The sequence below is a fragment of the Bos indicus x Bos taurus genome, chromosome 6 (genome assembly GCF_003369695.1).
Source record: "Bos indicus x Bos taurus breed Angus x Brahman F1 hybrid chromosome 6, Bos_hybrid_MaternalHap_v2.0, whole genome shotgun sequence".
In the NCBI taxonomy this organism is placed as follows: domain Eukaryota; kingdom Metazoa; phylum Chordata; class Mammalia; order Artiodactyla; family Bovidae; genus Bos; species Bos indicus x Bos taurus.
Window position 1 is genome coordinate 97624352 of NC_040081.1, and position 24648 is coordinate 97648999.

Below are 24648 nucleotides of genomic sequence, written 5' to 3' on the forward strand. Positions count from 1 at the left end.
GGAGTTCCTCAGAGAAGGGAATTCCTGGTATCAAAATACGTAGCAGTTATTATAGGGAAAAGTAAAATAAAAGCCACCTGAGAAAAACCTACTGAAGCCCAATACTGGTTTGCAGTAGAAACTGTTTCCTTTTTAAAGCTAAAAGGTCACCAAGAATGTAAACTAAAGCCATATTCAGGGTTAAGGACGTTCATTGCGCAAATGAAAACCTTAAATTTGATAGTCAATTCAGAGTTCGTATAACCCAGAGGCAGCGAGTGTGTGGGGTCCTGTGAGCTTGCAGCTGGGACATCTGGTCTGAGCACTTCATTCTTGTCAACTCCTGGGTGGCCCTGTGTGCCAGGCCCCTTGACAGGCACTTTACATGTATTATCCCATTTAATCATTACTGCGTGACTGTGGGCAAGTCTTGCGTTTGAATTTTAGTGTTCTAGGGAATTAGGTTAGTCTTTAAGTGCCTGTCTTAAAAACCCCGATCAGTAATTCAGTGATATCTTGAGTCTCCAGTGGTGGTGGCCAAGGAAGTAATCCTTAATAAATTTAGGAAACTAGTTCACAACTAGTTCAATAACTCCCGAAGCTTGCTCAAACTCATGTCCATCCAATGGGTGATGCCATCCAACCATCTCATCCTCTGTCTTCCCCTTTCCTTCCAGCATTATGGGAAAGAAGAAACATAATGAATGTGGAAGGGCTTCCATACTGAACACTCTGCTTAACTGTAGACAGCAGGATCCAGGCACTGGGAAACTGTATTCTATATTTGTAAAGGAAAAATACATTCTCCTGTACCTGTTTATTCTCAACTACAGCACTGTATGACTTGTGACACCAGACGTGTGGATTTTCCACACATCAAACACTTCTGCAACACCCAAGTGTCCTGAAATTTTACTCAATTCGGGTGCTATCTAGCTGGAGTTTGCATCAGCTCCCACAGGTTTTAGGCTGAGTCCTATAAGACTGTTGATAGTCCCCTTTCAGTGAAAGTGGCTCAGTTGTGTCTGACTCTTTGGGACCCCATGGACTGTAGCCCACCAGGCTCCTCCTTCCATGAAATTTTCTAGGCAAGAATACTGGAGCAGGTTGCCATTTCCTTCTCCAGGGGATATTTCAAACCCAGGTATCGAACACAAGTCTCCTTCAGTGCAGGTGGATTCTTTACCTTCTGAGCCACCAGCGAAGCCCATCAAAAGTCTAGATTGTTACCTGTGCTTCTGAGCTATCCTTGTTGGGGGGAAAAAAGTTTGCCTCCCTAGGTTCTTTTGACTAGTCTCAGACTTAATTGACATGAGACAGATTAATAAGAGAAAGTAAAATTTAAGTACATTTGTAGGAGGAATCCTAACATGAGGGCCCCCAGAGACAGTCAGGTAAAATGAGGTATAGATGATCTCCTGGATTAAAGAGAAGGGGATAGGGGTCTGGGACTTCAAAGAGAAAGATATTTCACAGAGAGAACAAAAAGAGCAAATGTTTGGTAAACAAATATTTGCTGGGCCATATAGAAATAATAGGACACAGAATTTTATTTTTTTATCAAATGTTTTTTAAATGAAGTTTAATTTATTTTATTTTATTTTGGTCATGCTGCATGGCTTGTGGGATCTTAGTTTCCTGGCCAGGGATTGAACCTGTGGCCTCTGCAGTGGAAGCTGAAGTCCTAACCCCTTGACTGCCAGGGAATTCCCCAGACAGAGAATTTTAACAAACAGATTTTTCTAGGTTCCTCCCTGTCTACCAAACCTAGCTCACATTGTACTGTACTTATCTATGGTGATAACTCCCTTCCTGGAACACATCCTCTTTCTCCAGTTTGTAGGAAGTTGGAGAGGGAAGGAGGTAAAAGCTCTTCCTGATCTATTTGTTTTTTTAAAAAAACAACCAGTCTACAGTAATCCTCACGCCAAAGAGACATATTTTGGGATGATAAATTTTGCTCCCAGGTGGCACAGTAGTAAAAGAATCCACCTGGTAAAAGAATCCAACCTGGTGGGTTGCAGTCCATGGGGTTGCAAAGAGTCAGACATGACTGAGGATGCATGCATTTGCCATTGTCATACTGGCTATAAATTGGAGGTTCCCAAGACCCAGATTAATTTACTAGAGTGACTCAGAGAACTTAGGAAAACATTTCACTTACCAATGATCAGTTTTGCTTTTTTTTTTTTTAATAAAAGAGCATAACTATGAAACAGCCAGATAGAAGAGATGAATAGGGCAAGCACAGAGCTTCCACTCTCTCTAGACAGATACCACTCTCCCATCACCACCATGTGTTCCCAACCCTGAAGCCCTTGAACCCTGTTCTTTTGGGGTTTTATGGAGGCCTCATTATATAGGCATGATTGACAAAATCACTGACCGTTGATGACTGAACTCAGTCTTTTGTCCTTCTGCCCCCTCTGGAGGTCTGAGTGGGAGTAAAGTTTCCAACTCACTAACAGGTGGTTGATTCTTCTTGCTGCTAGCCTCCATCCTGCAGGACGTCCCATTCCAGTATTCTTGCCTGGAGAATTCCATGGACAGAGGAGCCTGGCTACATACACTCCATAGGGTCACATAGAGTCAGATACAACTGAGCGATTAACACGGTCACTTCTAAAAGTCCCCTCTTTAGTATAAATTCTGCTGTGCTCAAAGGGGGTTCCTTACGAATGAGATAAGACACTCTTACCACTCAGGAAATTCTAAGGGTTTCAGGAACTTTGTGCCAAGAACTGGGGGCAAAGATCAAATCTTTTTCTTATATGACAATATTATATAAATATTTGTAAATATGTGTTCCATATATAAATGTTATATATACATGGATATGTATATAGAAGTCAGAGGGGGACTTAAAGGTATAGCCATTCTAGTCCTAATAGAAACTTAACCTGCATAAACTTCTTCCTTCCTTAAAGAAACAAACAGGCAAGTGTTTGCAATCAGGTCACTAGATTCAGCTTAGGACATTTTCTGTGAAAATAAAAGATATGCCCCAAGGATGAGAGAGAAGTAGCATGCTGAAGCGTACTTGTTCCAGCTGGCTTTGTAACTTACTCTTTCAGTAGCTGGAAACAGATGAGCTCACTGTTAAGGACACATAACTGGAGGGCAATGATATTGAGTAACCTAGAGACTGCCATTCATTTGCAGCCAAAACAAACAGACTGAGACAGATAAGCACTTCAGGCAAAGGGTCATACGCCTGCCTCTGGGGATGAGGTCTAGCCATCCAAGGTGGACTTTTCCTACCTATCCTCCCCCAGTTATAAACGTTACAATATTTTGCCAGTTGGGATCTGCTGCAGAGGGGCAGGCGTTCTTGCAACCCTGATTCAGTGGAGGACAATAGAGAGCTTCTGAGGATGCACTGACCCTAGGATAAGGGTACTCTTTGAGGATGTGGGTCTTCATAGGGTGTCTGGGGGACAAGTATGATGTTTAGGCCAAGGGTCAGCATTGCCAGAGAGTACCTCCTGATCACACAACCATCCTCCTCCATGTGTTCTATTAAATTAATTAAACAAGGAGGTTATTAGACTGATGTGATTCTGTGCTGTGGTGGTCTAAATGCATACCTGCTCAGTCACTTTAGTTGGTAACTGCTTCAGGGTTAGGCGATCAAAATACTAAGGATAACCAGTCACAAATAGCCAAACTAAGTTTCAAATGATAGCCAGAAAATTTCTTCTTTCCTGTTTCCACACTTTCTTTGTATGTCTTTCCCTCGGCTCCTGTCTGAAGAGAGTTCCTCACCACTTTCAGTTTGGCCTTAAAACTATTTTATGTGAAGCAGATGTTCTTTGTGAAAATTATAATTAACAATAAAGTGAGTATGAAATGATAGCTGCTAAGAAACATGAGAGTAATAAGAGAAAAGTTATGAAAGGCATCTGTGTTTCTCATGGTACCGGTGGAACTGAACGCTCGTTGCCTATTGCAGTAAATTCAACAACAAACCGCAATACTGGCTTTTCCTTTTCCTCCATCTCACGCTCCCTGATCTCTCATGCCTGCTTCCTGAGATCCCAAATAAACTACTGGATCCCAAGTATCTCAGACTTTGCTTTAGATGACCCCAGCATCTGCTACCTAAGCATAGGAAGGGGTTGAACCCAACACACTAGTGGTTCCATATCCTGTTTCTAGATTCTCTAATCAAATGCTAACTGTTACCATACTTGGTATAGAGGCCCTGAACTGGGAATTCTGTTAACTCTGGCTAGGATAGTAAATTTGTAACTTTGGCATGACATTTTTGTACAAATTGTGTTTATATAGGTTTTGTGGTTAATGTTGTTTTTAAGGTGTTTAAATGCTTAGGGAACTTGATCTACTAAATTTGTGTGTGATTTTTTTTTAGATGTATAAGAATTTTTTTGTATGTGTTTTAAATTTTTTAAGGGATGTTTAGAAATATTATGTTAACTATGCAGATTTGCCTTATGAAGTTTGTTGTGCTGCAGTTTCAGGTAAACTAGCCTTGTTAGTGTCCTTTGAAAGGTCTATGGGAATGTAAATGAACATGTAAGTTGCATTTAATAAAGTAACCTAAGAACTAATTTAAAAACTAGTGGACTATCCTCAACTGTACAAAAATAAATGTCTAAACTGCTATAGGAGCAAAGAAATATGACTAAAGCCACTCAGATGATGGGGGAGGCATTGCAACTGCTGTTTGAGCTGGGTCTTTTCTCTTTTTTTACTATTTATTTATTTGGCTGTTCCAGGTGTTGGCTGCAGCTTGGAGGATCGTCCATCTTTGCTGTGACGTGTGGGATCTTTGGGGCTTCCCAGGTGGCACTAGTGGTAAAGAATCCGCCTGCCGATGCAGGAGACGTGAAAGACTCGGGTTCAATCCCTGGGTGGGGAAGATCCCCTGGAGGACGGAATGGCAGCCCACTCCAGTATTCTTGCCTGGGAAATCCATGGACAGAGGAGCCTGGTGGGCTACAGTCCATGGGGTCGCACAGAGGTGGACGTGAACGACTCTGAAGCAACTTAGCACGCATGTGGGGTCTTTAGTTGCAGCATGTGGGATCTAGTTCCCTGACCAGGGATCGAACCTGGGCCCTCTGCATTGGGAGCTTGGAGTCTTAGACACTTGACCACCAGGGAAGACCTTGGGTCTTAATAAACATAAAAGTTTGCCGCATAGAGAGGACGGTTAGAAGAGTCCAGATGGAGAGCAGAAGGAGCAGCACTAAAGGTACAGAAGCAAAAGGTGGAAGAGGCTGTTTGTCCAGATCATTCAACCAGCGTATGGCTGGGAGAACAGACATGGGGTAAGCAACAAGAATTGAGGCCAAAGAAAACAGCAGGTGCTGTTGTGGAAGGACCTATCTGCTAAGGGAATGGAGAGCCATTTTAATTTTTAAGCACATTTTAAGCCAATTTAAGCCAATTAAAATTTTTAAGAATTTTAAGCAAAGTCAAAGAGACCAATTAGGAGATTATAACAATACCAGTGAAAAATTGGGCCTTGAATTTATTAAGTGGCAGAGGGGACAGGGAGAAGAAAAATAGACTGGATTGAACTTTGATCATGATCTGATCTCCATGATGAGGGAGGAAATTATGTTTGTGCCTGATGGTCTCTTTTCTTCAAGGTCAACTCTTGGTGTAGGGAAGGCTGAAAGGACAAAGGTCAGGGTGTAAACAAAGAAGTGAAGAAAACAAGGGATGTAGGCTTAAGCTTTATTAAAAGAATAATCACTGTAATGTTAGGTTACAAAAATTACTTTATTTCAAATGTGAAAATATAAAAACCACTGACATATAAAATTTAAGGATATTAAAGCTTCCAAACTTTAGATACCAGCTTTATAAATGTACTTAAATGAGACAATATTCATAGCTGGCATAAATATAATTATATTTCTTAGAATTAAGACACAGGAGAAAATAATACATTTTGTTACTGATAAAAGCAGGGAGCTGCAGTGGTCAGTGTCATAGACTTCTCAACACCCTCTCCATTCCAAAAGATTATTAGGAGACAATTGGAGGAATCTCACTGATGTTGGCAGTTGGAGACAATGGCTATGCAACCCCCTCCTGGCCAATATGATACAAGGAGACAGGAAGAGAGGTTTGCTGAGAGAACCTCTGAGAAGTTCAAAAGTCTATGAAGAAGACAGAAAAAATGGCTCATCTTTCTCTGGCTCCTGCCAGGTCTGAATGGGCCCATGGAATAGCTATAGACATCGTGCCTCCAGCTTGAGAATGAAGCTGGTGACAGAGCAGAGAGATACAAGCAACCTGTTTCTTTGGTGACGTTTTCAGCAGTGGAGCTCACCCAACTTGAACTTCTCATTATGTGGGATTATGAATGTCTGGTGGTTCAAGCCACTGGAATCAGGGTTTTCTGTTACTTGCAGCCAACTAAAACAAGAATTTAAGGTAAATTAAAGGTAAACATGGGGTTTCTCTGGTGGCTTAGACAGTAGAGAATCTGCCTGCAATGAGAGAGACCTGGGTTTGATCCCTGGGTCGGGAATATCCTCTGGAGAAGGGAATGGCAACCACTCCAGTATTCTTGCCTGGAGAATTCCATGGACAGAGGAGCCTGGTGTGCTACAGTCCACAGGGTCTCAAAGAGTTGGACACAACTGCGTCACTAACAGAGATAAACATGAACAGATGCTTGTAATGTACGGAGTTGAATTTTCTCCTCCTGGTAAATCAATTTCGTTTGCAGTCATTTTTTATTTCATTTGAAGTGTATATAATCCCTTCCCTCTAAACTGTCATTAATCTTTTTTTAAAATGCTATCACCTCTAGCCATCTGTCTTCTCACATGGTATTACTGACAAAGACAAACAGAACAGAGGGAAGAGAAACAGCAACTGAACTCAGCTCTCTGTTAAGATGCAAAGAGATTGTCGCTCTTTCATAGACGATTTGGAGCTTGTGATAGTAAACTTTTTCTATAGCAGCCTGTAGAGATAGCATATGAGGGAAGAATCTGACAGTTTTCTAGCAACTGTTTTATTTTAAATAAAAACAACTAAATACTTTCTTGAAACTAATAATATATCCTTCACATACTTGCCTCCTGGCTGTATTATATTATGTACATTTTTAATAACCTTAAAATACTACATGCAAAAATATAACCATGGTGTTTGGCATTGGCTTATTATTAGCAGGGGTCCACTTAGAACAAAATTCTGTGCTAAATCTCATACTGAGAGTCTCCCAGGGACTCGAAATCGCCCACCCGTTGGGTCTGTAATACATCTGCTCGCCTTCCGATAGTTTGAATTTTGCTTTCCTCTTATCAAAACACTCAAAAATTCAATCTCCAGGCTAGTACATATCTTTCATTTTCAGATACAAGCAGCAACTTTGGCATTTCTTATCACAAAAAATCCGTATGAGAAAGGTGGCATGCCCAGTGAACTTCCTGGGTGGAGAGGTTTTTCTGTCAAAGCTGGCAGGGTTTGTTCATCCACCATCTTCAGAATTTGGTCATTGAGCTGGACAGATCTGCAAAGGGGAAAGATGCGTCCAGGTTAGCCAAGCTGTACTTCTTCCATCTACTCTATAAAAGTCCTGAGAACTTTTTAAGGCCCCAATTTTTTTTCTGTGGCAGTTTATATTATGTAACTTGTATTTGAACACAATGTCAGGTAGGTATTTGACCTAGAGGACCTTTAAGCTACACTGGTAGAGCTGAACAGTTGTGACAGAAACCATATGGTCTGCAAAGCCACCAAATATTTACTATTCGGCCCCTTACAGAAAATGAAGCACATACAATCCATACTAGGCAAGATGACGGAGGTGTAAAAAGGATGAAGATGACATACTTCTGGATTTGTGGCATTTTGGGGGGGAATGGTAAGTAATTGTAAACATTTAGATATGAAGCAAATATAAAAGATGGAATATGAGTTGCACGAATTTAACATACAAAATGACCGTCAATTTCCCACTTGTAACTATGTCCATAAACCCTCTTACTCCCCTTCTCCCAGGAGGTATGTATTCATTTTCTTAAGCTGTTGAGCTACTTTTGTAGAATATATATTGCTGTGGTGAAGAAAAATGATTTTCTTTAGCTAAACCACGGATTTAAAAAAATAATTGTTTTCTTTGCATCTCACTATTAATATTTAAATTAAAAACTGAGTCAAAAATAGAAAAAAATCAAGGACAAGTGTTATGTATATTTATTATTATTGAAATCAAATTAATATACTCTTGGGCTTTCCTGGTGGCTCGGACGGTAAAGAATCTGCCTGCAATGTGGGAAATTGCAACCCAGGGATGCAATGTTCCATCTCTGGGTTGGGAAGATCCCCTGGAGGAGGGCATGGCAATCCATTCCAGTGTTCTTGCCTGGAGAATCCCCATGCACAGTGGGGCCTGGTGAGCTACAATCTATGAGGTCACAAAAAGTCAGACACGACTAAAGCAACTAAACATAGAAATATATTCTTAGGGCAACAAATCTTATATAAGTAAGAGCTTAGGAAGAAAAGCTTTAGTCTACTTTTTGTTTTATTGATAGTTACTTCCATAATTCTAAATGATATTTTTGTCTCTTTCATCTTTTTCGTAAATGGTTTTTATGTTATGAAATTTTTATAAAGAAAAAGTTTTATACTGTTGAAAATTTAGATTAATGCCAGAGTTTATGTCATACATGTAATACATATGTTATATGTAGAACACTTATAACAGTGCCTTGTACATAGTAAGCATGTAAAAGTATTATCTATCATCATCCTTATCATGCAGATAAATATAACAGAAGCAAACTATCTCATGACCATTTTTAAGATTTTGATGTATATTTCTTCATCTCTTTTTTATGTATGTATGAACATACATATTTTCATATGAACAAAAATGAGCATACAGTATATAGTCTCTTAAAACTCAATTCTTTTCCCCTTAACATATCCTAACATCTGCTTGCTCACACCATTAAACATTCATCCACTGCAGCATTTTAATGACTGCACAAGATTCCATTGTACAAGCATATTAGTTTATTTACTGAACTGTCTAGTGTTAGACACTTGTTTCCAGTTTAGCATTGTTATAAAGTTTTCATTTTTAAAGAGCTCTCACACTCTATCCTTACTAAGTATCAGTCAGCAGAGAAATTAGTTTCCATTATTCCTTGCTTTGGAGAAGGCAATGGCACCCCACTCCAGTACTCTTGCCTGGAAAATTCCATGGGCAGAGGAGCCTGGTAGGCTGTAGTCCATGGGGTCGCTAAGAGTTGGACACGACTGAGTGACTTCACTTTCACTTTTCACTTTCATGCATTGGAGAAGGAAATGGCAACCCACTCCAGTGTTCTTGCCTGGAGAATCTCAGGGACAGGGGAGCCTGGTGGGCTGCCGTCTATGGGGTTGCACAGAGTCGGACATGACTGAAGCGACTTAGCAGCAGCATTCCTTGCTTAAATGCCCAGTTGTGGGCTCTGTACCTAAAGATGTAATAAGATAACCATAATTGTGCTGAAGGCTAACAAGCCTGCATTGCAGTAACACTCAACTCACATGAACCCAAGCTTTGTCTCAGCACCTATATCACAGCACTTCCTGCAAGGGGTGGAGAAGGAAACGCCACAACCACCATAAGGAAACCGCAAACAAAAATAGGTCTTGACAACATCTCTAAACGGTGATAGTTAGAGCTCTTCTGCAAGAGATTGAGGACTGTGACAGGGGTGCAAAAAAAGTCAGAAAGTCTTTGGGAGAGGTCACAGTGTTTAAAGGTAAGTCTAATCACTGTAAATTAATGCTGCTCTGGGTTAAGATGATGAAACATGGGCAAGATAATATCTAATCTACCTGTCTACACTGTTTAATCAGCTATGAATATAGCTTTAGCTTTATTCACCTATAACACCCTTTAGGGTGTTATCTGTATACTGAGTGTAAGCTTAAAGCATGTGGAATATTTCCTCATTGGGCTGGCCAATAAGGGTAGGGTTTTATTTGAAGATAGTATCTTATTTTCTATTTCTAAGTTAGTAATATGGTGGCAAGAAATAGAAGACATGCTTGTCAAGTTTCAGACCAAATAGAGCTGGAAGGAATTAGCAAGCAACAGATTTGGTAGAATTGGAGAAGGTGGGCAAAATTCATCTGAGATAACTATAAAATACTGCTTTTTGTTAACGTATATTCAGTTCAAATATTTATTAAATGCTTATGACACAGGACCTTCTATGGGCACTATACAAGTTATTTAAGTGGAAACTAACTTTTTAAAGGTAATCATTATATATTTCATGCTTTATACTTGGAAAACTGGTGAAATCCTCTAAACCCACTTGTCCGCAGGCATGAAGTGCAGATTCCATCCTCTGCTCCAGAGAATAGAACTAAGAGCAGCAGACAAAAGGCCCAAAGGCACATTCTCTTGCCACAGGAGATCCAACCAGTCCATTCTGAAGGAGATCAGCCCTGGGATTTCTTTGGAAGGAATGATGCTGAAGCTGAAACTCCAGTACTTTGGCCACCTCATGCAAAGAGTTGACTCATTGGAAAAGACTCTGATGCTGGGAGGGATTGGGGGCAGGAGGAGAAGGGGACGACAGAGGATGAGATGGCTGGATGGCATCACTGACTCGATGGACGTGAGTCTCGGTGTACTCCGGGAGTTGGTGATGGACAGGGAGGCCTGGCATGCTGCGATTCAAGGGGTCGCAAAGAGTCGGACAAGACTGAGCGACTGATCTGATCTGATCTGATCTGATCTCTCCAGGCTCAATATGCCCAGTTTTTTCAGTGATTCTTCTCTATGCTTTTTTACCAGACCCTGAGGTCGTTAGCATGAGCATATGTGCAAACTGCATTCATTAAACATATCTGGGATACTTTTGCAACATTTTAAGGAGAGAAAAATATAAGTAATATATAGTCATCAGATTAAGAGTAGCAAACTCAAATGCTCGGGGTCTGGTAGTGACATGTACCAGCAGTAGGACAGGCCTATGACAGCAGGGTCACATAGGGACTGAGGGGAACAGAGAGCTGGATGAGTTGTCTAAAATGAACTCCAGTTCATTTCCATCGAATTGGGAAAACACCCCAGAGTTGCCAGAGCACCTATTTTCAAAGGAAAGCTAGAAATCCAGATATTTTAATACTTGTCAATTTTTACAACATTGACACCTAATTGAAAATAAAAATGAACACAGAGTGTATGCTACTCTCCCTTACCAGAAAGAGAAAAAAAAAAAAAAATCCTCTAAACCCACTTGTCCGCAGGCATGAAGTGCAGATTCCATCCTCTGCTCCAGAGAATAGAACTAAGAGCAGCAGATGAAAGACCCAAAGGCACCTTCTCTTGCCACAGAGAGCAGTCACCAGCAGAGGCTGTGAGATCCAACAGAGAGGAAATAAACAGGGCTGGACGGCCCTAGATACCCATTAAGGCTAGACGAAAATGATCTCGAAGACTTTGCTTTTTGCTGGCCACTCAGGATCTTAGTTCCCCAACCAGGGATCGATCCTGTGACACCTGCATCGGGAGCACGGAGTCTCAACCACTGGACCACCGGTGAAGTCCCTCTTAAGATATATCTAACTCTACAACTATTATTCAGCTACTTCAGAGAAGTTTTTCCCTCCTCGGCCTCAGACACAAATATGCTAAGAACTTTAAAAAGTGTCAAAATCCCCAAAGAGAGAAGTATCTGTTATTCAAATATACATTATTTATAACAGGGGGAAAAAGTATGGGAGGAAACAGTAGGAAAATGAGTAAGCAAGCCATGGTATTTTATAAAACGTGCAGCCCATTAAAATGTCTACAAAGACTATAAATGGAAAGATACTTGGGAAAACTTGTGGGTTCTCCTTCAATTTCTCGTATTAGAAGTTGTATGATTACAGTTATATATAGTAAAATAAAGGACAGGAAAAAAAATCATGGAATGGTACCCAGTGTTAATAATGTTTGTCTATGCGGATAGGACTTTGGAGAAAGCATGTTTATGGCACTTTTTCAGGTTCTGATGCTGTCACTGAAAACATCACTCGTAGAGCATTTGCAGAGATGGGAGATCCACTAGAAGAGGAACTGGCAACCCACTCCAGTACTCTTGCCGAGATAATCCCATGGACAGAAGATCTTGGCGGGCCAGAGCCCATGGAGTGGCAAAGAGTCAGACACAACTGAGCAACTGACCACACACACATGGTGTGAGAACAGCCATGAAGAAAAGAGCTCCTTCCAACACACATTGGACAGAAATCTTGGGTATTCTGGTTTTATAAAAGTATTTATTTATTTGGCTGTGCCTTATTTGCACATGCAGGATCTTCAGTCTTTGTTCTGCATGCAAACTCTTAGTTGCAGCATATAGGATCTAGTTGCCTGACTGGGAATTAAACCCAGGCGCCCTGCGATGGGAGCATGGAGTGCTAACCATTGGACCACCGGGGAAGTCCCTTGGGTGTTCTGTTGCCTATAAGCTTTTAAAGACATATTCAATCATGGGCTTTTAAAAGTAAAATGTTTAAGAACCAACTTTAAATAATTCACCTAAAAGGCACATTTCTGACCACTCTTTTTCTTCACTTTAACGAATAAAAAACTGTTCTGATATTGTAAGAGAATCACATCCATGACACATGATAATTTATACCAACTTCTATGCCTTTATATAGCAATTACATACAGGTATTTTTGCTTTAGTGACTGTATTACCAAGGATTATTTTTTTGGAGCAAATAATCTCAATGCATTGAGTGGATCCTGATATACAGCAGGTTGTTTTGAAATGAAAACATTTCTGTAAGATAACTGTCATTTGTCTTCCCATCCTTCTGCTTTGATTCACCAAATGAGTTACACCTGTATTAGTGTGTATTCACATATAACTTCCTGAATATTAAGAATTGTTAGAACTTGGAATAGTTGATTTTTTTCTTTTGCTCCCTGTCAACACCCAGTATTCTGACAAAGACCAATAAAATTCACTTCGGGTGAAAGTTTGAAATGAACCAAGAAATTACTCACTTAGAAAGTAAGCCATCGGGTCCTGAAGGTTTTATGAGGTATTTATCCACTTGCTTGTTAAATAAGTGATGTGGTAACTCCAAGTGCTTGGTGACATTATGGAGGTTTAAGGCATAGAGAGTTAAATCTCCTTCTTTATACCTTGGGCTAAAAGCAAATACATGAACTCAATAAAAGTGTTTATTTAATTTAAGCAATTAAGTAGTTGGTGACAGTATAATCACGGATAATACTAAATTTATTTCGTATTTATAGTGATGCTGCGCCCTCTTTGCATCTTCCAGTTATGATAATATCAGACTGCTGATGTGGTCCTGTTTTGAAAACATGATAAAAATATTGCTCTTTACACAACCATTTTCTGGACTTCAAAACTTTGCGATCTTTGCTGCTTTGCCAGACTGACTTGTGAGGAAGTCAGTCAGCTCATAACTTAGGAAAGTTAAATGGTAAAAGGGAAATTTTGTGGGCTCATATGAATTCATATTACAAACCATATAAACCAAGACTTTTTCTAACCTTATGAAAAGACCAACACAAATAAGAAAGTTAAATCTACCGACATTTTACAGAGTTTATCCACCTAAATCATTCCCCACCATTTCTAATGGGGCCACTCACCAGAAACAGAGCTCCCACTCAGTGAAATAGGAAACTGTGGATAGCCTTTGTAGCTAAAATTAATATTTTAGTATTATTCTATCAGGAAAGACAAACTGAAACTAAGAAGAGAAAAATCTCAAACTTAGAAATATTTTTTGCTACCTAAAGCCAGAGTATTGTACTATAAAAATCTCTATTGCCTCTCAATCCCAGAAACTGGGTTAAAACTTCTGAAAACATGAGAGTTGTTATCAGTCACCTTTTAATTTTTCTTCTTTATTAAATTAATCAGATATGATTCAAAATGATAAGTATAGTCACATAATTATTCACTCATATGAATTCATATTTATATTCATAGTCATTCAATTGATTAATCATGCATATGCAATCTGTTTTATGTACTTACATTTGTACTATTCTTTATTTAAATTCAGAATATATTTTTATTATGTATTATGTTATATCATTGTACAAATCTTTGCTGGACTGTAAATGCCTACATTTAACCTTTTTTTTTTTAAGCTAGACTCTGGCACCATATTACTATGAGAATGAAAAAAAATAAAGAACAACGAGACACCTTAGATCCACTGTATAGATAGAAGACAGCAGGGTGTTAGAGTAGGAAGTTGTGTGTTTACTTATTAAAACTTGTTGATTGGTAAAGGGTGTGTTACACACTTACTGTTTGGTGTTTGTGCAATGAAGATATACTCGAAGTTTGCTTCTGTCTGGACCTTTCACACTTGCCATTAACACTTTGTTGCCCACCAGTTTCTTGAACAGAAGAGAGAGCCAATAATCCTAGTTGGAGTGATTGGAGAGGGGAGGGACAAAATAGATCTTTACTTACTTTTTAACAAAAACAGTGTCAAGCAAATAGCTATCCTACAAACAGTGTGAGTGTTATTCTAGAGGTATTTAAAAAGGATTCATCTTTTGGTCTGTGTTGCCACCGCGAATCTGAGGGCAGTATCTTGTTTGCTGCTGTTCATCACCAGCGGACTATATTTCCGTGATTCAGAGGGCTATGTCTGCTAGGAGATAGATCTCAAGAATATAACTGATTGCTCAGAGGCAGTTTAAATATTCTGTGTTGTCTGTCATCCAAGAATTCAAAATTTCCTGGGATAGGAAACCGTGGATAGCCTTTGTAGCGAAAATTAATATTTTAGTATTATTCTATCAGGAAAGACAAATTGAAACTAAGAAGAGAAAAATCTCAAAGCAAAAATTTTAGGTACACATACACTCACGTACACATACAGAGCCAAGTTTGAAAGATAAAAACTTCTATCTGTTGAATAGATTAAAACAACTGCCTCTGAAACCTTAGTAAAATGCAGAATGTGGAAAACATTATAGAGCAAATTACCTGGTTTGTTTAATTAATCAATTCCAAGAGACAAAACAAAAAGAGAGGGAGGGAGAAGTTAAAGATTAACAGGCTTAAGAGATATAATAAATGCTTAAAAAAGAGACATAATATATGCAATATATGGACCTTGTTTGGATTCTGTTGTGAATAAACCAACTGTTAAAGACAGTTGAGACAGTAAGGAAAATGTGAAACACTGACTAAATATTTAATGATACTGAGAAGTTATTGTCAATATTTTAAAGTGTGATAATTATATTGTGTTATGTTTTTCCAAAGGAGAAACATACTGAAATACTTACATATAAAATGATATACCTGAGGTTTGCTTAGAAGTAATCCAGTAAGTGGGAGGTGAGGGATAGGTAGGATTATGGATTAAACAAGATTAGGGCTTCATATATTTTTCCCTTTACTTTGAAATTTTTCATAATAAGAAAGTTATTTTTTAATTCACTAGATATATATACGTCAACCCTTCCTCCCAGGTCTCCCACATTGCAGGCAGATTCTTTACCAGCTGAGCCATAGGGAAGCTCTTGAACTGAGATAAAGCAGACTTAATAGGCAAACAGCTTTTGTTTCTCTGCTTAAGATTTTACACTGGAGACTTAAGATTTTACAGAGAAGAATCAATTAAATGCTTTCACAAGAGACATAACTTTAGCATGGTTCTATGAGGGGAGGTGGGTGGGTGGATAGAAAGCAAGCAGGTTCAGAGCCAGGACTTGTATAGCATTCTTTAGAATAACAACAGGACAGTGTGACCTCCAGCAAATCCCACAAGTATCCCTTAATTTGAACATCCCCGTGTGAAAAATGAAAAAGCAAATCCACCCTGAATATTCATTGGAAGGACTGATGCCGAAGCTGAAACTTCAGTACTTTGGCCACCTGATGCAAAAAGAAAAGATCCTGATGCTGGGAAAGATTGAGGGCAGGAGGAAAAAGGGACGACAGAGGATGAGATGGTTGGATGGCATCACCAACTCAATGGACATGAGTTTGAGCAAACTCCAGGAGATGGTGAAGGATAGGGAGGCCTGGCGTGCTGCAGTTCACGGGGTCACAAAGAACAGAAAATAACCTAGCGACTGAACAACAACATTTGAAAAATGGGGAGTACAGCCTGGCGTCTTGTGATGACCTAGAGGGGTGGGATGGGAGGAGAGAGGGAGGCTCAAAAGAGAGTGGATATATATATGCTAAATCACTTCAGTCGTGAACGACTCTGTGCAACCCCAGAGACGGCAGCCCACCAGGCTCCCCCATCCCTGGGATTCTCCAAGCAAGAACACTGGGGTGGGTTGCCATTTCCTTCTCCAATGCATGAAAGTGAAAAGTGAAAGTGAAGTCACTCAGTTGTGTCTGACTCTTAGCAACTTAGGACTCCTCCGCCTATGGGATTTTCCTGGCAAAAGTACTGGAGTGGGCTGCCATTGCCTTCTCCTGGATATATATACACACACATATATAAAATTATGATTTATTTGCATTGTTGTACAGCAGAAACCAGCACATTATTAAGAAATTATCCTCTAATTAAACAATTAATACATAGAAAAATGAATCTAAGACACCTGTGTTGCCATCTTCCAGGACTGTTATGCAAATTGAATAAGAAAACAGACATGTACAATAGGTTTAAGGCTGATTCCCTAGGATCCTGCAGATGTCAATGGTACCATTTACTCTTTCAAGTTTTTCTAGCTGACTTGTAAACCTTGAGGAAGAAATATATTTAGCATATATACAAAGAATTCTGAAGTCAAAAGTTTGTGTTTGAAGCTTTAGATAACATTATAAATAGCTGGCATTATTTATAAAGAGTGACAGGGTAAGGTAGCTAATTTCTAGATATTGTACTTAGAGCACATTGTGAAGAAATTATTTACTTCTCTTCCTTGTTTAAGGTCCATTTAAGAAATGGCCAGTAGTAGACTTTGGATATTTGTTCAATGAAATGATCATACTTGGTTTAACTCATATTATAAACGACTTGGGGAAGAGATTCCATTTTGTAGAAAGACATTTTGCTAAAAATTTTATTATGAACAGTGTGCTCCATGAGCTTGGACCACTATAGATTAAAAGCAATTTTAGGGGGATATCTGTAAACCACAAAAGCCTAGCTTATATTTGTCATGTGCTTTTTGCAGACCTTCTTAGCTTTCCTACCGTGTTCAAATAATTCCCGTAGGAATTATTCTTAGAAAACAGATATTCTCAAATGCTATTTTAGATAACAAAAATCAAGGTCATACTTATCAGAGCTATATCTATGCTATTCATATGCGTATCTTCAAGGTGGTTTTTATTTGAAAGGCTACAGTCCCTAATTTAGCACCAGATGTCGTTGGAGATAGGGTGCAAATGAGACTTTATTCATAAATATCTTGAAGATTATTAACAAAATAGCCAATCTTAGGGTGATATTTTTGAACAAATACATGGTACTAGTTTATCTAAAAGTTAAATAAATGATGATTTCATGACATAAAAAATGTTTTGAAACCTTGGATACTAATGGCAATTTCAACTTTGGTTTACTTTGAAAAATAGTTGATTCAAGTTTGTTATCATGTAAAATTGAAGTCATAAAATTTCAAATTACCCCTCTCTTTAAAAAAAATCTCATGCCATGGCCCCAATGATTCACGTTGAAATCATTATTTCTGGGTCTCAATTTCTTGAGACACAAAAATGTTACAGTGGATTTCTTCTAAGATTTCTTCCAGTCCACCTTTCCATGGTTTGGCTACTTACTAAGAGCACTGAATTTAGTGAAAGAATTGATTCCTCATAAAAGCTTAAAATGAGGGACCTCAGTAGACTTTAAATGACTCACAATAATAGGAAAATAATGGTCACTTACAGGCAAAGGTTCAAAATTTCCATCCACTAGGTGGTAGTTCCCGGCTCCAAACAACACTTGCCTCATCACCACTTCTATGCCCATCCTGGCCGACAGGCCCAATTTATCCAGCCACCTGGAACAGAGTGAGGCCAAGCTTTCTTCAGATTTGGAAAACAAAATAACTCAATTTTACCTCTACACTATTCTGATTTATTGCTCTGTGTGGGAAGAGTTGACAGAAAACCAGAAAAGTGGTATTAGTCATGAATAAGACATTCCGATGAAGTAGAGACTATCCTTTTCTTCATGTGCTCTCACACTTCTGCATGATAACAAATTCTTGAATACTATTAATATACCATAGGAGCCCCTATCAGGGTAGGACAACGTCTTACAAAGCCATAGATGCCCACAACTATAGACAATTAGACAACATGGACAATTGTTCTCCATCCTGTTGGATCCATGCTCATCCTCCCACCCACCACCTCTCCACCTCCATCCCCATGTTGAGGATGAAGTAAAGGTTGCTGGTGGTCAGTGAAATGCAAAATAATAAGCTTCTATGGACACCTCTTTCCTCCATCTTTTTTTTTTTTTTAATGTGGACCATTTTTAAAGTCATTATTGAATTTGTTACAGTATTGCTTCTGTTTTACATTTTGGTTTTTCTTTTTTTTTTAATTTAATTTAATTTAATTTTAATTTATTTTAATTGGAGGCTAATTACTTTACAATATTGTAGTGGTTTTTGCCATACATTGACATGAATCAGCCATGGGTGTACATGTGTTCCCCATCCTGAACCCCCCTCCCACCTCCCTCCCCATCCCATCCTTCTGGGTCATCCCAGTGCAGTGCCCCTGAGCGCCCTGTCTCATGCATCGAACCTGGACTGGCGATTGGTTTTTGATCTAGAGACATGTGGTCCCTAACCAGTTGATCGAACCCACACCCCCTGCATTGGAAGGCAAAGTCCTAACCACAGGAGCACCAGGGAACTCCCCTCCATCTTTATTTAGTGGCAAAACAAACACCTCCACTCTTTTCTCTATTCCTCATGCCCCTACATAAGGATAAATATGGATAAAGATGTGTGCTTTATTCAGGGCTTCTAAGAATGAGGGTAGAAGAGGAAAGAGAATAAAGCTCAGTGAGGATACAGAACGTTAGGTTAAGAGCGTTAACCGAGTAATAGAATGTAAGTAAACAAGTTGGTTTTCAAGCAATCAAGTTTGTGGAGGTTGGAGAAGGCAGTGATTTAGTAAATCTTTAAATTCATTGGCAGCCCCTCGGGTGTGACCTCCTACTTCCAGGCTCTAAACAGTCTTGAGAATCTATGAATAGAGCTATAGGTACTCAGTATCCTTCTCAGGGTCAAGGCTCTTGATACACTCTTTTACCATGTACTTCTTTAGAGAGAGGAATGCTTCACATAGTTATGGGCCATAATTAAGGAACAAAACTTCTAAAGCAGTTCATTCATACAATGATTCATCTGGGCCATGCATTAAAGATGTCCAACTAATTTAGTAAATCATTTTGTTGCAAAATCTGGCATGAATTTTGGAGTTCAGCCATAGAAACGGTCCTTGATTTTTGGCCGATGAGTTATTTCAGCTGAATAGAAGAACAGAAGAGTACTATGTGGTCCCTGAGACAAGTGCAGGCTCACTCACATAAAGCCAGCAGCAAAGGTGTTGGACAGGAAGGGCGCTCCACCCCCAAACGCAGAGCTGGTCTCTCCTAACCAAACCTTCTTGAGGGGTCTGATCTTCTCAACAATCTATGGAACAGAAAAGTCTCCTTTGTAATTGCAAGCAAGAGGACCAAATACGATGCTAAAGATTACTCCACATTCAAAACCTTGCATTCCCGAGACCCATCATCCAATACAGTTACAAAATATGTCACAGTCATTTAGGTTTGGGGCAATTAACATTTATTGGAATACTAGGTGTGGAAGGAATGCAAATAACCCCATTCTTACAGACTACGAGAGTTTATTCTACCGAACGGCTGTGGGAAGTATTTTTAATTTTGAATCAATATACATGGGTAAGACCCAAGAGGAAGGAACTGAAGGTAAATAAGACCTAGTGCCTGTTCTCTAAAACTGGAAAAACATGTAAACTTATACACCCACAGAATTTAGGACTAGCTAGACTACAAAGTACTTTGGTTTTACATTAAAAAGAGAGGAGAAAAAAAAGACTATTACCCGGAGAGTTTTTTGCACAGATGAAATAAAAGTGTCCAGTATATCAGGGTTTAGGAAATCTTCTTTGGTAGCAATTCGCCCATTCACATAGTAGCTGAATTATTCAGAAAATATTCAGGAAGAAACACCAAACTTTACTTTCTGCTTTTAAGTTAACTAGCAACCTTTGTCCTCCTTTCTACTTCTTCCCACCCTTGTGCTATTAAAAAAAAAAAAAAAAGGCAGAGGTTCTACTAAGGAGAGAATAAGATGGGAGGAGACCAGTTACTCTGTCTTGAGAAAACATAGTCACAAGTGTAGGTATTGTGGGTTATCCATTCATTGGCAAGTATATTCATTTTAGCCACTTATCTGTTCCATGACTTAAATGAAAGTGTGCTTTGATCTTGTAGAAACCACCATGTTACTTAAAATTAGTTAAAATCTTTGCTTTATTAATATTAAAATCCTAGTACAATGCTGCTTTAGACACTATAAAGTCAATTAGCACTTAATGAAAACATTGTTTTGAAAACTAGGTCATAAGTAGTCTACGGCCATACCACTCTGAACGCGCCCGATCTCGTCTGAAAACTAGGTCATAAGTAAAGCTAGCTGTACTTTCTTAGTATTAACAGTAGGAGACATACTTACTGATGCCATGTAACTGAATCAATCACTTCTCCCCCAGCCTTTAGGAAACTAGAAAAAAAAATCTATTGTATTATCACTTAATCCTTATGTGGATAATATATGCACACAATATATGCACACAAGTTATTTTCCCTAGAAATGGGCTGGTTACTACTTTAGGATAAAGCAACACGAACTTCCTAATTCTAATACAAATTTTTAATCACAGGTGCCATTTGCCCCCAAATCTTTGATATTTTGAGCCAGTCAGTGTTTGCTCTTTTGGTAAACCATCTAGTCAGGCAACAAATTGGCTTAACTTATTTATTGGCTGTACCATGTGGCATGTAGAACTTCCCTGGCCAGGGACCTAACCCGGGCCGCCCTGAAATGGAAGCACAGAATCTTAACCACTGGACCACCAAGGAAGTCCAAAGATTATTTAATAACAGGTGGTTTATTGAGGATCCTTCACCAAAGAAAAATATTTTTAAGAAAAATGGTTCTGCTTCCTCTAGCTCTTACCTCTTCAGCATCTTAACAGTGTTTCTTCTAGGCTGGCCAATATCAGGACCATAGAGTTTGCATTTTTGAAAGCAGATTTTCCTAGAAGTTTACGAAACTCAATAAAATCTTCTCCTAACTGCCGTCCATTGATGAAAATACCAGCCTTCCTCTGGAAACTGTTAGGTTCTGAAAGAGCAATTCTCAAAATAAATGCTCACCTAGAATTTTTTTCTATTTAGAAGCCAACGTAAAAACAACAGAGTATTTTTCACATTACAAAAACTTAGAATCCAAAGTCAAGAAAGGTAAAATACCTAGTTATAAAGAAGATATTACAAGAAAACAGAAATTTAAGTTATATAACTGAAGTATGAGGGGATAATAAAACAGTTGGAAATTAATGATGGGTATATTAAGCCAATGGATATTCAGGAAATAGTCTGTATCCAGTATTTAATAGCCTAATTTACTTTTAAAAAGATTGTGCTAGGAGAAGGCATTTAAAAACCCATTTCTACAAGGTAATTAAAAGTCTTATTGAGCTTATATTGTTTATCTGTGAAATGCCAAACGCATGTGTCATCTTCACTAATTAGAATTTTTTGAAGCTCCATATTGCCTCCATAATGTCAAAAGTTATCTTAATAGCAGATAAAAATTAAGATAAATTCTTTTAAAAAGTCTTATTGAGAATTATAAGGGAAAATTATATATGAAGTGAATCTGGAAGTAACAAAACTGAAGAGATGGGAGGAAGGCACGGGAAATGTCTAATCTACTTCCCAAATTACTTTACTCTTCTCCTTTACCCTGAAAACCAGACCTTCTCTTTGCAAAATGGAGCCCAAGGAAGAGGGACATGTGATGACATAACTGTTTTATCTTGCCCTGAAGAGCAGAAGGACTTGGGGATGGGTAGGGTAGAAAAGTTGGGAGGCAGGGATGTACAGAGACAGGTAAGGATGGTTCACGTAGTTGCTGCAGGAAGCCTGGATATGGTTGCCTCTATCCTTCCATTCTGCTTCAGTGCTTCACCTTATTAGTTATCCTTAGCCACCGAGCCCTAAAATCTGTGGCTAGACTTTATCATAACACATGCCACTAGAGATATGTATCACTTCTTTGCTTGCTTTCTGGTAGGTCTGGCTCCTTACCTCCAGAACAGAAGTCTCAAGAGAGCAATGACCTCATTCTAGAGCCAGATGGCCTGGGTTCAAATCCTAACTCCTCTAAGATTTCTCTAATTCATAATTGCCTAGCATTATAAGTAAAGAATCTGCCTACAATGTAGGAGACAGGAGACATGGGTTCAATCCCCGGGTTGAGAAGATCCCCTTGAGGTGGAAATGGCAACCCACTCCAGTATGCTTGCCTGAAGAATCCCATGGACAGAGGAGCCTGGTGGGCTACAGTCCATGGGGTCACAAAGAATTGGATATGATTGAGCAACTAAGCACAGATGTACGCACACAGCTATATATTTAGTTAATGTTTTTTGTGCCTCTTTGGTCATCTATGAAATGAAGGTCAAAACTGTATTCACCATCTCACTTTCCATTTTCTGTTCAGTTCCATTAGCTGATGTATAGACAAAGCACTGCAAATGCTTCAGTGAATGTGGCTAATTAGCACTTTGAAAGTGAAAGCGTCAGTCATTCAGTTGTGTCTGACTCTTTGCAACCCAATGGATTGTACTCACCAAGCTCCTCTGTCCATGGAATTCTCCAGGCAAGTATATTAGAGTGAGTTGCTATTTCCTTCTCCAGAGGATCTTCCCCACCCAGATATTGAATCCGGGCCTCCTGCATTGCAGGCAGAATTCTTTACCATCTTAGCCACCAGAGAAGACCCACTTTAATTAGAATTTATAAGTTCCTTGTAAAAAAAGAATGAAGAAGGAGACACTCAAGAGCTTGACCCAGAGGGAACTCTGTCCTGGAACTTCTAGCTTGAACCTAAGATGAATATCAGGATGGGGTTGCCGAGATTAAATAACAAGAGGAGAACAGAGGAAGGGATGGAAAAGTAGAAGCAAACTGCTTGAGTCCAACCTGCCAAGCGACCTGCCAAGTGACCCTAAAGATGTCAAAGGAATCAGGGAGCTGTGCGTGTGTGCTAAGTTTCTTCAATCGTGTCCAACTCTTTGTGACCCCATGGACTGTAGCCTGCCAGGCTGCTCTGTGCATGGGATTCTCCAGGCAAGAATACTGGAGTGGGTTGTCATTTCCTCCTCCAGGGGATATTCCCAACCCAGGGATTGAACCCTCATCTCTTACAATCTCTTGCTCCCTCAGGCAAGGGATCTGTGGAAGTGCTCAAATGTAAACTGGGATGAGCAATAACATCTGGGCTATGTAAGGAGTTTTCTGCCACAATTCCAAACTTACACCATTGAACATTTATACAAATACTCCAAGACAAAAGTCATATTTACTATTATTAAAAAGGTCATAAATAGGAACAAATAATGCCAAAGGGGTATTTCCTTATTATTGAAATGTTTCTGGAGGTGGGAGGCACTTACCGTTGCCTAGTTCCCAAGAAATGTTATAATTCTTGGAAGAGCAGTAGTCCAGGAGTAACTGAGCATTGGAGCTGTCCCAGTGCATATCTGTGGTTCGTAGTAATGCATTTAGACCAAAGATCAAGTTCAGTCCTGAGCAACTGGCAAAAGTGTACAGCATATCCACTGAGTGTTCTAAAAGAAAAATGTTGCCATTTCATGGTTAGGTCGGCAGCTGAAATGTCAAAGTGATGAAGGCTTCCAGATTTGCTCCTCGTAATGAATTACTATTTCTGTATTAAATGGAAGGAATTCTAGTCCTAATGAGTGCTTATAATTATGAATAAGAGTCCAAAAAAATTGGACTAAAAAAAAAAGCCAATGTGACTTTGTTTGTTTTAGCTGCTGAATCAAGTCTATGGAAGGTACCAGAGGCTTTGGTCTGACACTTGGGTTTCGCTCAAGTGACCTCAGGTGAACTGGGAAAACTCAGTGCTCAGCACGCACAGGCCAGACTTTTCCTTAGTCAGCACAAGTCCCAGTCCTCATAACCTAAAAATCTCCACTCACAAACTCAGGCACAAAATAACTTGGTAATTTTGATTAGCTTTTTAAAACATTATTTAAAAAAATCATGTATATAATGTATTAATCCAAAAGATTAACAAATGGAATTTTACATTTAAAAAACTGGTTTAGGGCTCTAGGGACGTGGTTTCCAAACTCAGCGCCAAGGTAGCCTTTCATCGTTGTTCAGTCGCTAAGTTGTGTCTGACTCTTTGTGACCCCATGAAGTGCAGCGTGCCAGGCTCATCTGTCCTCCACTGTCTCCTGGAGTTTGCACAGATTCATGTCCATTGAGTCAGTGATACTCTCTAACCACCTCAGCCTCTGTTGTCCACTTTTCCTTTGGCCTTAAGGCACCCTGAGGAGTGAATTTACTGGGACAGTTTAGAAGATAAATATACAGGACATCTGA

General features: G+C 39.2%; 1 protein-coding gene across 1 annotated transcript in view; it reads right to left on the bottom strand.

The window, feature by feature from the left end:
* Positions 1 to 5671: 5671 nt before the first annotated feature.
* The window catches only part of HPSE (heparanase), a 47569-nt gene continuing 28592 nt past the window's right edge, over positions 5672 to 24648 (bottom strand). The window contains 10 exon segments of the mRNA XM_027544919.1: positions 5672 to 7480; positions 12986 to 13132; positions 14277 to 14395; positions 17845 to 17959; positions 19506 to 19612; positions 20048 to 20141; positions 20681 to 20728; positions 21185 to 21245; positions 21248 to 21352; positions 23691 to 23864. Of these exon segments, the coding sequence (XP_027400720.1) occupies positions 7321 to 7480; positions 12986 to 13132; positions 14277 to 14395; positions 17845 to 17959; positions 19506 to 19612; positions 20048 to 20141; positions 20681 to 20728; positions 21185 to 21245; positions 21248 to 21352; positions 23691 to 23864 (1130 nt within the window). The 3' untranslated portion in view covers positions 5672 to 7320.